Here is a 13671-nt window from a genome sequence, read left to right as displayed (position 1 = left end):
TATCAATACCACACTGTCTTGATTACTGGAGCTTTGTAGTAAGTTTTGAAATCAAGGAGTATTCTTCATTTTCAGAATTGTTTTGGCTATTCTGGATCCTTTGCACTGCCCTTGAAGTTTTAGGATCATCGCGCCAATTTTCAAAAAAGCCTGCTAGGATTTTGATAGGGATTGCATTGATCTATAGATCAATTTGGGGAGGACTGCCATCTTAAAAATACTGAATCTTCTAATTCATGAACATGGAATGTCTCTCTCTGTATTTATTTATACCACCTTTAATTTCTCTGAATGTTTTATAGTTTTCATTGTACAAGTCTTGTATGTCTTTTGTTAAATTTATTCTTAAGTATGTAATTCTTTTTGGTGCTACTGTGGATGGAATTGTTTTCTTAGTTTCATTTTTGGATTTTAAATTGCTAGTATAAGAAAACACAATTGATTTTTGATATTGATATTGTACCCTGCGCTCTTGCTGAACCTGTCCATTGAGCTCCCTACTCTACCGGGCTGCTTTCCAGCACCTTTCCATGGTTGCACTTTTAGCAGCTGTCATTTCCTCCATGTCCAAGAGTATAGATCTGATTTTATATCGTTTCTTGGCCCTTCAATAAAACTCCCCAAATTGTCTGAGGCTCCCCTTAACTGTTCTGGAGGCCCTGCTAACTTAACTTGCATACTTGATATACATTTTGAAAAAGCAGTGTAAATTCTAGTGATTGTCTCCCTTAAAAACAAACTACAGATTTCACTTTTAAAAAATTTTTATTTCCTTGAGTCCAGACAGCTCTGGGATACTCCTGTTCTGGACTTGTGAGGTTAACCACATTGCTCAGGTCCATTTTATAGCACAGTCAGCTTCTTTAAAAGAATAATGACTAGACTTCCAAAGGGCTTCATCTTAGATTGCATTTATTGCCCTAACGCTTTACTGGTCTTTAGAATCTAGAGTTTAGACTGTGAGGCCAAAATGAGAATTTTCTTAATTTTTTGGTCAACTGATAAGAAGGCTGGAATTATCCAGAAAAAATAAGAGGTCATTATATTTTCTTGAATATTCATTCAAGTTTCAACTTAAGACTTTCTGAGTTTCATTTTCAAATAAATAAAAATACTAAGTCTCATAGCTAGGGATGCAAGGACTTGGTTATCCTTGTTGGAATAATGGTTCTCCTCTATCTGGGAAAGTCATTCTATACAGTTAGGAACTGGGAGGCAGGGAGTTGAAATCTTTAGAGGTAAAGGTCTTTCTTGGAACAAAGCCATCAGTCACCACCAGACCATCATTGTGGCTAGAATTCCAGAAATGGTGAATAGAAGTTCATCTTCTGTTTGGTCTTCATGGATTATACCTGTGAAGCAAAAAAGGACAGTCTGAATAAAACACCTAAAATATTTTACCAGTTTTTGGGAACACTGTGTTGTCTTCCCAATATACATTCCAGTTTTCCTCATTATGTAGCAACAGTGGTTTGGGTGGAATAGACCCAACTTCATATTCAGCTCAAGGGGTAGGCCTTGATGGGGCTAGGTCAATAAGAAAATCCCCTCTCTCTCTCTCCCCAAGCCCTTCCCAGAATGATTGGGTTAGCTCATTGCATTTATGGCCACATGGATTGGTTCTGGGGTGTCCTCAAAATAGTGTGTAGTTCAAGACTCTCACCAGGACAGTGAGGTAATGCTACAGATAAAGCTGGGAACTACTGAACAAGTTTGTCCCCTGTAGCAGACAGCTTCTAAGATGGCCCCCAATGATTTCTGCCTCCTGGTATTCATGCCCTTATACAATCCTCTCACCTTGAGAGTAGGTTGGATCTAGTGGTTAGGTTCTAACAAGTCATGGAATACAGAAAATGTGATGGTATGTCACTTCTGAGATTAGTTACGAAAAGACTGTGGCTTCCATCTTGGGTATCCTCTCTCACTTGCTCACTCTGAGGGAAGCCACATGCCAAGTTGTGAGGTGCACTATGGAGAGGCCGGTGAGGCAAAGAACCAGGAGAAGTCTCCAGACAACAGCCAGTTAGAAACTGAGGCCCTGAGTCCAACTCAGGGAGGAACTAAATCCTGCCAACAACCACATGAGTGAGCCTGGAAGGGGATCTTCCTCCAGTCGGTTCTTCAGAGGACATCAAAACCCTGGCAGATAGCTTTAACTACAATCTCATGAGAGACTCTGAGCCAGAGGCCCTAAGCTAAATGGGGTCCAGATCCCTGACTCACAGAAACTATGATATAACAAAATGTCTGTTGTTCTAAGGCACTAAGTTTTGGAGTAATTTGTTATGTAGCAAAAGATAACTAATATATCACCATAAGAAAAGCTAGTTTGAGCTGGATTTTTTTTCTGTTATCTGCAACTGAAAGCATATTAACATATACTAGCTAGCAGTAATTTAATCTTAAAAGGTTAAAAAGTTAAAATCTTTATACTCAAATGAACTTATGGTTTACAAAAATCATGCAAAGAGAAAAAAATCCATCCACCTACTCATAACCATCTCCATTTCTCATATGGAAAATTATGTAATAAGGCCTCATTTATTTAGAATCCCTTATAATACTGACAAAGTCTACTTGAAAGTTTACCTTTAATTACTTACACAAATAAACAATGATCATAGGGGAGCTGTTAAGTCCACTTAAATATCTATTGTTGCAAGTCCTTAAAAGTACTTTAACACCATCTGTTTATATACAAGTTTAAAATATGCTAATTAAAAATGATTCTTAATTGGTACCTATTCATTAAAGCAGGCCTGGAAGGACCTCTGGTTAGGCACCCTTTGTTCTCCGTCTATCTGGAAAAGAAACCTTTCAACCGATGGAGATAGGGTGTTATGAACTGAGAAGTATGATTAATTCAATCCTCTGTACCTGAAGCTCAATAAAACAAAAACTCCAACCTCACTATATTCTTAGAAGGGCCACTGAATTGATGCTTACACAGGCCAACGTGAGCTCACTCCCTAAGTAAAAGCCTTTGTTTCAGAGGGTCCTCAGGGAAGCAGGGTTGTTTGAAAAGGTTACTGGGTCTAAGCTGGGAGGCAGTTACAGTGCTGATTCCTTATATTCCATTTTCTAGCAGGTTCAATAAAGGGATGCCGTTCTTTCTTGCCTGCCAAAATACCTGTCTCAAATATCCTTCTCATATATTTAAAGATTTGCTTGAAGGTTCCCCCCCCCCCAAAAAAATTCAAGTAAAATATAAAATGATATACATCAAGTGTACTTCTGGGAAGGAGACAGGATTGCAGGCACAGGTGAGGGGGGAATTTTCCTTTTTTTAAAATCATATATGCAATTCTGTATTGCTTAATTTTAATTTTTACAACAAGCTTGTATTGCTTTCATAATTTAAAAAAATAATTGAAAATAAAAAAAAAAGAAAATGCTTCCTGAGAGTCTCATTTGTAGTTTAGGATGAATTTCTTCAATAGTAATATTAAATCAATACCTATCTGAGCACTTGAGAGTGTGTGAAGTGAGAAGTAAGCAGAGGAAGAGATGGAGAGTTATGACTAGGGCAGGATGAGGGAGGGGACATTCTGATGGGCAGTTTTGAAAGAGGCAAGAACTTAGGATAGTCGGGGTGGGCTATGTACCTGGGAACAGGGTCAGGATTCGACAAAGCCAGACTTGTAAATTCACCTGCTTATCTATCTGCACATGAGATGACTAAGGTATTGGCTGGGTTTGGGGTGATTTCCTTGAAGAGGGAAGTAGGATGAGGACATTCTCAATGGATCCCTGCAGTAGTTTGGTTGAAGTAAATTGCTGCTTCTGGGGGGAAACTTATCAGATGGGAAATGTGGATGGTCTAGGTTTGAGTAAGAAGCTGATAGTGGGGAGTTTCCTGGATTGCAAGAAATAGAACTGCGGTAGCCTATAGAGGAGGAATAACAACAAGGATGGGGCACAAGGTAACAAGGGTGGACAGGAAGTGACTGGGGCAGCTGAGAACTAAGGGATATTGTGTTCTTCCTCAGCAAACTGAGGACATCTTGAGGTCTGTACTTGGTTTTTAAAATTTCCAATATGAAAAAAGAATCCAAACAGGCAACAAATGAAAAACAAACTAAAGTAAAACACAATCCAACTTACCACTCTGGTTAACAGCTGGTTCTAAATATGATGGTTAAACTTTCAAGGTCTTCATTCTTTAAATGTAATTCTTCAAGCAGGGTGGCTATAAACTGTGTAAACACCACATTTTCCTGAAAATGCTTCTGAGTGCGAAGAATCGGAGTCAGTCTGAAACAACCAAAAATATTAAATGCATCTCCACGAAATGGGAAGGACTAAGGGGCTCTCCTGTTCAACGTGGCAGAGGAGATTTTGTGAGCATAATGAAGTCTCTCTGATTTAAGAAAATTCCCAGAGAGAGAAGGCTTAACTAATAAAGGCAGAAGAGAAATCCCAAGAAAAGATTGTAAGATCGAACATATTGTTAAGTATGGAAAGAGCCCTAACAGCCTGAATCTATAACATGTTCTTCATCATGCCAGCAAAAACTACCAAAATTCTGCTCCGAAAAGAAAATTAATGAAGTCTTTCCACTTGGGGAAAGGAGGCTGTGGAGACAAACTTAGAGCTGAGAATTGCTTCAAAACATAATTTATTTTGAATATTTAGATTATATCACCTAAAAAAAATGACAATAAATAATAAACAAGATTACCTTCTAGATGAAACTTTAAAATTTTTATTTTAAAAACACTATATAGAAGAATTACATCTTATAAGGCACTTAATATGAACTTCAGTAGGAACACTGCTTTTTTCTCTAACCATTTCCAGTGAATACCTTTAAAGACTGATTGCATATAACAGTCTTAAAAGTAATTTTCACTGAAATGTGATTGGTAAGCATGATTTTTAAAAATGAATATCTAATCTAATCATAAATATTAAACACTATGTTTAATAATAAAAAGATTACTTTTCATAAATATATGTATTTTTTACCTCCAGAGAGCATACTTTATAGAGCCTTTGCAAGTTAAATTTTGGAAAGCTTTTGGGAGAAATTCTTTTTTCCCCAAATAGTCTTACACTTCCCACAAAGCTCTTCCAGATGCTTATTTAACCTTGGTCATTGCCACTGGGCACATCAAATATAAATAACTCTCTGATTTAAATCAATAAAGCTCAAGAAATCAGAGCAGAGCAATTTTGCAGTAGTGAGTGTGAATGGGAAATGTTTTCTGAGAGAGATTTCTTCCTCGCTTAGCCATCTCATAGAGAAAGAAGTAAAAGGAAAAATTTGTCAGAATTGTCCAAAGATGGCCGGGACTTTGAGGAGGTGGTAAATTCTCTATATCCCTGAAGGTATCTTAGCAAGAACTGGAGACCAGGTGACTCTAATAGTCCAGTGAAATCCACAGAGTTCTACATGGGAAAACCACAGTAGTGTATTCCCTCCCCATCTCGCCTATATTTCTTTCCAGCTAGGGAATGGCGTACCAGGTTCTCACACTTCATGAGCTTTGTCTGCAGATATTCCCCAAAGGTATTCATATTGGGAAAGAGGACTACCCAAGCCTTCCAATGCCAAGCCCAAGCTGGGCACTTGGGTGAACTCAGGCAGTTGTAGCCAGCTTTTTCTGAGGCATCTTCCTGCAGAGAAGGTAGAACCCAGAACTCAAGTCTGGCTTCTCCCACACTTAGGTGATGTCAACATTGAAAATAAAAAGTTGCTGTTTCCCTACAATAAGACTGAAGATACTGGGGATAGGATAACATTTGCTAAAATAAAACAAGGAAGTCAGAGGAGGCATCAGGTATGTCAACTCCATAGAAACCTAGCTTTTGTGTATATTTAAAATGGTACTTATATGACACATCCAAAACAACTCTCTGACTTTCAAGGGGACTAGTATTTGGTTCATATATGCAAACAAAGCTTTCTCAATTACTTCTCAAAGTGCCATTAGTACTTAAAACTTAACCCTCAAATTAGAAGTAAATGGTGACTACTAGATTTCTCAACCTGTGTGCCCATATGAGAGCAGAAAATGAGAAGAATTATAGAGAAATAGCTTGTAAGAGAATCGTTCTATCAATTGCCTTAGTTAGAAAATATTTTAGGAATAGTAACACTTCCCTAGTAAACTTACTAGGTTAAATTATTCTATAAATTAATAACTTCATTACAAGATATGTTCTAAAAATTTACCTAAAAATTTTGTTCATAAAGAAAAACTAGGGGGGGCCTGCCCCACGGCCTAGTGGTTAAGTTCGGCGTGTTCCACTTTGGCAGCCCAGGTTTGGTTGCAGGGCACAGACCTACACCACTCGTCAGCAGCCATGCTGTGGCGGTGACCCACATACAAAATAGAGGAAGATTGGCACAGATGTTAGCTCAGGGCAAATCTTCCTCAGCCAAAATAAGAACAAAAACCAAAACGAAAAAACTAGGGTTAATGAGAAACTTTAGCTAGGAGGGGAAAAAAGAAAAAAGGAAAGCAACAATGCAATCCTGCTCCATGCTCCTGAGCCCATGGCAAATACTGCTAATCAATCAGTCATTCTATTCTTAATGAGCTTGTTCCTGCTTTGAGAATCCTCACAACACGGCTCTGAGCAACCACTTCAGACTTTAGAGCTAGCTCCTGAGATGAATTCACTCCCGTGAATAGTCTAACTGCAAGCCCTAGGGGAACTCTGTCTCTACGTAACACAGTTTTAATCCTAGCTTTGCCAGGAATGCTTGTTGATTTTGGGCAAGTTGAACATTAAAGCCTTAGGGTCTATCAATAAAATGGGGCTAATAATACTTAAGTTCCTTATAAGTTATTATTGCAAAATTCAAGTAGCACACCATAGATGAATAGGTTTTTTAAAATCAATTATGATAATGATTACAATATCAACTAACATTTACCATGTGCTGCCTATGGGTACTCACTACGTACTTGTTCTAAGCATGAATTATTGCCTTTAACTGCACGATGATGCTGAGGGATATAGTATCGCTCCCATTTTATGGATGAAGAAATAAAGGCACAAAAAATTGAAGCACCCTTCCCAAGGTCACAAAGATAGTAAGTGGCAGGTCACGGCTTTGAGCTAGGCAATTTATCTCAAAAAGCTCGCGCTCTTGGTTAACATGCTAGCTTTCATTCTTTGTAGGCTGTAGAGCACTCTATAAATTTAATCTTTACTTGCCTAACTGATGTGTACTGAGCCCTCCATGAACATGCAGAAGGAACAGAATGTTTTAAATTTGCTTTCAAGAAGTAGAGGACTACAAATATAAAAATTGCAAGAAGCTGGCAGGCAGAAGGAAGTGCTGATAGAGAAATCACACAGGTCTGGTGTCTGTTAGGAGACAGGAATATCAACCTGGGGCCTAGAGATTGCTGCAGCAGGTCATCAAGCAGATAGACAGCAATCCTCAGGTATCTGGAGCCAGGATTTCCCAACTACTCTTAGCACTTGAGCCCTAAGTGTTGTTGCATAATTATAATCCTGGAAAGTTAGCCAATGAGATTTCCTTTAAGCTTATTTATTCCCTTGTGTTTCCTCTTTAATTTTTTAACTGAAAATACTTCTTCCCTACCCCTCAGTCCCTAACACAAAATGTAAATGATCATAGAAATATATAATAACTTTCTAAAAATTTCAAGTTAACTTAAATCTTTTCTGGAATAAGGTGAGGTATACATGAATAAATACTCTTAATAGCTCCTGTGCACCTCTAAACATTAATAATCCAGTGGACTGCTTTTGGAAAGTCACGTACAAATTGTGTTTTCTCTTTAAAATTATCCTTTCTAGAAACCAGGCTCATGAATACAAAAAAATGAAGGATGGTCTTGACAAGTTATAACATTATAATGAATAATATTATGTCAAGAAAGATGCTGAAACCTGAAAATCTTAGTTATATAGTATATTATAATTTTATGAATGACTCATTCAAAAGAATTATGATTTGCTTCTACCTCCAAAGTAATGTATATTTAAAGTTGAATAAGAACTATTTATAATCTTTATGTTTTCAATTCCCTGGCTCATCTACTTTAACATGTTTTATTACTTAATAGCAACTGACTACCTGTCCACTCTTCCAGCTTGGCTGCTTACTTACTGGGCATTTGCTGAATTTCCATGTCATCTTTGTAGCAACAGGCTTCTGTGCCTACTTGCACAGATGAATCAGAGGCAAGATCATAATGCTTTATCAGTCTATTATGGTTTTGGTCAATGATAAGAGTTGGTTGTAGCCATTGCCAAGATGTTACGAACTGCTGGGATTCTTTTTAGGGTACATGCTGCCCTAATGATAGGTGTCATTGGGCTGAGTGGAGTTTGAGGGCTTATCTGATGCAGAGGAGCACTGCACTGAGGTTGGAGACAGGGTTCTATCCAGAGTCTGCTCTTGTTAGCAGTGACCATGAAAGAGGGCTTTGGAAACCACTAAAGTCTAAGCAACACAGTCCCTATGTGTCTTAGAACCAGGCCCAATGACAAATGAGCAAAGACTTATTACTGGAACTGTTCTTTTCATGGTCAATAAGTCTCTTAATTGCCACATCTGAAAGCCTCTTAGTTCTCTTCCCAGTTGACTGCAGTACTTGATATCCCTGATCACTTCCTCCCTTCCTAGAATTCTCCTCCCTTGGCTTTAGAGGCACTCTCTATCACGATTCTCCTCCTACCCCTGATTCTTTCCAATCTCTCTTGGTTTCTTTTTTCACAGGCCATTAATGACAGGTCTTACCTAAGGTTTCATACTGACCTTCTTTTATTTGTACTACATGCTATCTCATGGCTTTGACTATCAATGATTCAAATCTCTAACTTCTCTTCTGGGATTTTTCTCCCTTTGGATGTCCAAAATGGTACCTCAAATACATTATGTTCAAATCCGAATTTCCGACCTCTCATTTTCATCAAAACCTTCTGGTATTAGAAACTTCAGTCATCTTTAACTCTTATTCCTTAATACTCTTTGTTTAATCAGTCACCAAGTCCTGCTGATTCTCCTCTGAAGTGCCTCTTGAATCCATTTCATCTCCTCCATTCTCACTGTCCCTGTCCTAATTCAGATGAATTATCTCTTGCCTGGATTTACAGCTACAGCCTCCTAGGTGGCCTCTCACTCCAATCCATTCTCCACACTGCCATCACAATCCTCTCAGAGATCTGATCACGTCGCTGTCATGCTTTAATAACCACTTGTAAGAGAAATCCAATTTCTTTGGGCCTTTTATTTTCCTTTCATTTTCATTGTTTCAATCACATGAATACACTCTTATAAATATTTCAAATAATATGAAAGTATGTATTGTTAATTGTATATATATTTCCTACCTACCAGACAGGTGGGAGACTAGGATCACATTTTATTCATCCATATTTGTATTCCCCACAGGCTTGTTCTCTTAATAATTTGGTGAATAATTATAGAATTGAAATTACTGCTTCCCTATATTATCACTTCTCAATGTATAATAGGTCTGTGGACAAACTATGGTCCGTGGGCCAAATCTGGCTTGCTGCTTATTTTTGTAAAGTTTTACTGAAAAACAGCCCTGCCCATTTATTTATGTATTCTATGGCTTCTTTTGCATTACAATAGCAGAGTTGAGTAGTTGTGACTGTAGGGCCAGCAAAGATGAAAATATTTACAACCTGGCGCTTTACAGAAAGTTGGCCAACTCTTACACTAGAAGACTATTATGCGGCAATTTTAATTTAAAATGAATAACTCAGTCACTAATATAATGCTTTATTTACTATACTCTGACAATGAGAACAATTAAGACAGGAGATGAGAAATCCAAAGGAACCATTTGGCTCTAGGATATTCAGGGTCTGGTCTGTGAAAGATCTCTTACACACTGGATCACTCAAGTGTGGAAGATACTTAAAGAAACCAAAAGTATCTCATAAAATCTTCCAGCTGGACAGAGAACTTTCCCTGGCTTACTCCGCTCCAACCAAACTGACCAACTGTGCCTCAATTATGCTGAGGTTTAGTCTACCCTCTTCAGGGGCTACCTGTTTTCTTTCCTGGGGGTGCTCTTCCCTGTAGATCTCTGCATGGTGGGCTCCTTCATGTGATTCAGTTTTGCTTAAATGTCACCTCTGTCATCTGAAATCCATCCTCACTCTCTCTACCTACTTACTTTCCTTTAATGTCTCCATAGTCCTCACTATTGTCTAATTCTATTATTTGTTTGCTTGTTTACTATTTATCTCCCATCCAAAAGAAAGTAAATGTCACGAGGCAATGACTTGTTCACTGTATCCCTCACGCCTGGCACACTGTAGATGATCAGTAATTACTTGCAGAATGAAGAAGTAGCTTAAGAGGTCACTTATTTATTGTGCTTAGAAATGTTTTTTCTTCTTCACAAAATTTTCCTCCTTTCATTTTTAGAGGAAAGAAGGGAGGAAATGTTTTCTTGACTCCTCCTGCTCGCACACAGTAGCATCTTCCTGCCAGAATATTTCAGAACATCTATCAGTGAGATGAGATGAGCTTCAAATTCATCAGGTAGACCAAGCATTAAATCAAGACCTACCACTTGTTCCTGCATTTCCCCTCCTCACTTCTACCTGTCCTGGAACTCAGTGTTGTCAGGGAAGCGCTAAGATTGGCCAAGAGTGAGTAGTGCTAAGCGCCACTGAGCAGGCCCGGTTTGTAGCTTTAATTCCCTTCCAGACCTACAGAGGAAACTGTGGAGCAAGGGGCTGGCCCTGGAGTGGTTGCTTGGTGCCTTCCTCAGGAGCAAAAGTACTCCTCACAGGTGAAACGTGAAAGGAGAAGAAATTCTCTTCACTTTAAATGAGATGAGATTTACTTGGCAAAAGGAAGAGCAATTTAGGATATCTACAGTCTCATTAATATAGGTCTTTATTTTTGTGTATTTCTAGCTGTTATTACTGTTCTTGAATGGGGAGTATTCTTATCCTTTTTAAGTCAACGAAAGTAGCAGAATGTAGCCACAAAACGAGAACTCAACTGTTCTTGGAATCTATACTCCCTTTCAGTCTCCTCCTCTTAAGAGTTAAATGATCTAAGAAAAGAGACTCAAGATCCTTTCTTAATGTAGTGATTTGGTCCCTTCACACAAAACTGCAAATAAACTATCTCCATGATCTTGAAGGAGGGGGATTCTATACCTCTATGTGCAGCATGCTGCAATGGTGAATACATTTTAAATTCTAGACACTGTTCTTCATATATAATCTAAATGTCCTTTATAGAATTTTGTTTTCTCCTTCACAGAACTTTTCTGGCAATTTCTTAAGTTATTTTTTTATATTCTCTCTCTCTTTTTTTTTTTGCAGGGAAGGATTCACCCTAAGCTAACATCTGTTGCCAATCTTCCTCTTTTTTTTTTTTCTCCCCAAAGCCCCAGTGCATGGTTGTATATCTTAGTCCTAAGTCCTTCTAGTTCTTCTATGTGAGCCGCCGCCACAGCATGGCAACTGACAGACGGGTGGTGTGGTTCCATGACCGGGAAATGAACCTGGGCTGCCGAAGCGGTGAGAGCACCAAACTTTAACCACTAGGCCATCAGGGCTGGCTCATTCCTTTATATTCTTGAAAATGGTTCTCAATTAATTCCAAGTCCTTTTAATCTTTCCTCATAGATGCCATCTGACTGCTCCTTATTCAGATTGGTGTTCTTCCCTCACTCCCTTCTAGCTTTTCATTTTCCTAAAATGTAGTGCCGCAGAGTATAAATATTGTACAAATTCATTACTTCAAAACAGAAAAAAACATACCTCCCACCCCAAAGAAAGATATTATGAAATAAAACGTTTCACGTCTAAGTTGTCTTTGAAGTACAATCTCAGGCTCTTATCAAACACTGCACCCCCTCCCCCCAACCCTTTAGTTCAACTGACTCCCCAGGCTCCTCTTTCCCTCTTAATCCTTTATTTGTACACTATTATTATGATATATGACTTATCTGTGTAACCTTTTCATTAAAGAACAACTTCTACCCTATTATATATCGAGAGGGACTCAAGCCTCTACTCCAGTCCTGTAGCTTCTAATGGTGAACATCAAAACCACAATAGGGGGGCCGGCCCCGTGGCTTAGCGGTTAAGTGTGTGCGCTCCGCTGCTGGTGGCCCGGGTTCAGATCCCGGGCGCATACCGACACACCGCTTCTCCGGCCATGCTGAGGCCGCATCCCACACACAGTAGCTAGAAGGATGTGCAGCTATGACATACTACTATCTACTGGGGCTTTGGGGGGGAAAAATAAATAAATAAAATCTAAAAAAAACAAAAAACCACAATAGGGCCGGCACCGTTGCTTAGCGGTTAAGTGCTCGCGCTCTGCTACTGGCGGCCCAGTTCAGATCCCGGCCGTGCACCGACGCATTGCTTCTCCGGCCATGCTGAGGCCACATCCCACATACAGCAACTAGAAGGATGTGCAACTATGACATACAACTATCTACTGGGGCTTTGGGGAAAAAAAAAAAAAGGAGGAGGATTGGCAATAGATGTTAGCTCAGAGCCCGTCTTCCTCAGTAAAAAGAGGAGGATCGGCATGGATGTTAGCGCAGGGCTGATCTTCCTCACAAAAAACAAAACAAACAAACAAAAAAAAACTACAATAAACTGGGCCCAAATAACTACTTCTACTTAAATAAAAAACAATAATATACCACAGTTGATATTTAACAATGTGTTTTATATAGGAAAATACCTTTAAAATAATCAACAGAAAATGTGATTGGCAGTGAGTAAAAACAAAAGATTTTTATGTTTCAATTTATTTCCTTCAAGTGCTTTTAAGTATGAATAAAAACCTCTAAAGGTGACACTAAAAGGATGGCTTACCACAAACAGTCTGTATGCTGGAGAATATAATTTGAAAAAAATGACATAACTTGCAATGTATAAATCACAAACAAGAAAGGAAACTTCTGATGAAAACTTCGCTGATTCAAATCTCTTTTCTGAAAAGACAGGCGGCCTTCTATAACTAGTTCTTTACCATATGGTAAATGGCATGACAACAAAAGCAAAACGCCAAGTGTCAAACTGCATCTTATTGATAAGACCTTTATTTAGCTGACTGCTCCACATATGCTCCACATCAAAAGGAGAGAATGCAAGTCAGGTTAGGACAAGTACCCTCCATTTGTTATGACCGAGCTATCAAACAACATCTGGTTAACAGGAATTATTATATACAGTAGCAAGAGGAGTTTCAAAGTTTGACAACTGAAACAAGACAGATTTTTAATTAAAAAGTGGCATTTTTATAAATCCTTATAGCCAAGGATTTAGAGCTGTACAAACTCTTGATTAAGCCTCAGAAGTAAGCTACCTATAATTTTGAGTCACTGGTTTGTATCCCATCAACATAGAAAGCTATGTGGTTTATTGAGCAAGTGGAGCTAAACAACTGATGGAACTCTATGTTATCCGTCTCCTGTAATGCAATAAAAGTCAGTAACGAACTTGGATTTTTAAATGGCATCCCCTCACTGTGGTTTCTATTGCTTTGCTCACTGCACTCATTCCCACTGGGGAATACATAATGCAGATCCTGGAACACTGGAAATAACAGCATGGTCTGAATTATCCTTTCCTGAATAATCCGATATGTGTGAAGATCACATTAGGCACTTGCCTGAAATGATACAGACATCCCTTAACCTGACCCTCAAAACTAAGAGAAGC

At 38.6% G+C, this 13671-nt stretch overlaps 1 protein-coding gene across 3 annotated transcripts in view; it reads right to left on the bottom strand.

The window, feature by feature from the left end:
* Positions 1-746: 746 nt before the first annotated feature.
* Positions 747-13671, bottom strand: part of RPAP2 (RNA polymerase II associated protein 2) — a 74116-nt gene continuing 61191 nt past the window's right edge. For all 3 annotated transcript variants that reach the window (XM_058538518.1, XM_058538517.1, XM_058538516.1), the window contains 2 exons: positions 4105-4254; positions 747-1352 (listed from right to left, as the gene is read on the bottom strand). In XM_058538518.1, the coding sequence (XP_058394501.1) occupies positions 4113-4254 (142 nt within the window). In that variant the 3' untranslated portion in view covers positions 747-1352; positions 4105-4112. The remainder of the gene's footprint in view (positions 1353-4104; positions 4255-13671) is intronic.

Source organism: Diceros bicornis, chromosome 4 (genome assembly GCF_020826845.1).
Source record: "Diceros bicornis minor isolate mBicDic1 chromosome 4, mDicBic1.mat.cur, whole genome shotgun sequence".
In the NCBI taxonomy this organism is placed as follows: domain Eukaryota; kingdom Metazoa; phylum Chordata; class Mammalia; order Perissodactyla; family Rhinocerotidae; genus Diceros; species Diceros bicornis.
Note: the sequence above shows the minus strand (reverse complement) of the source record. Positions and strands in the feature narration are given on the sequence as shown.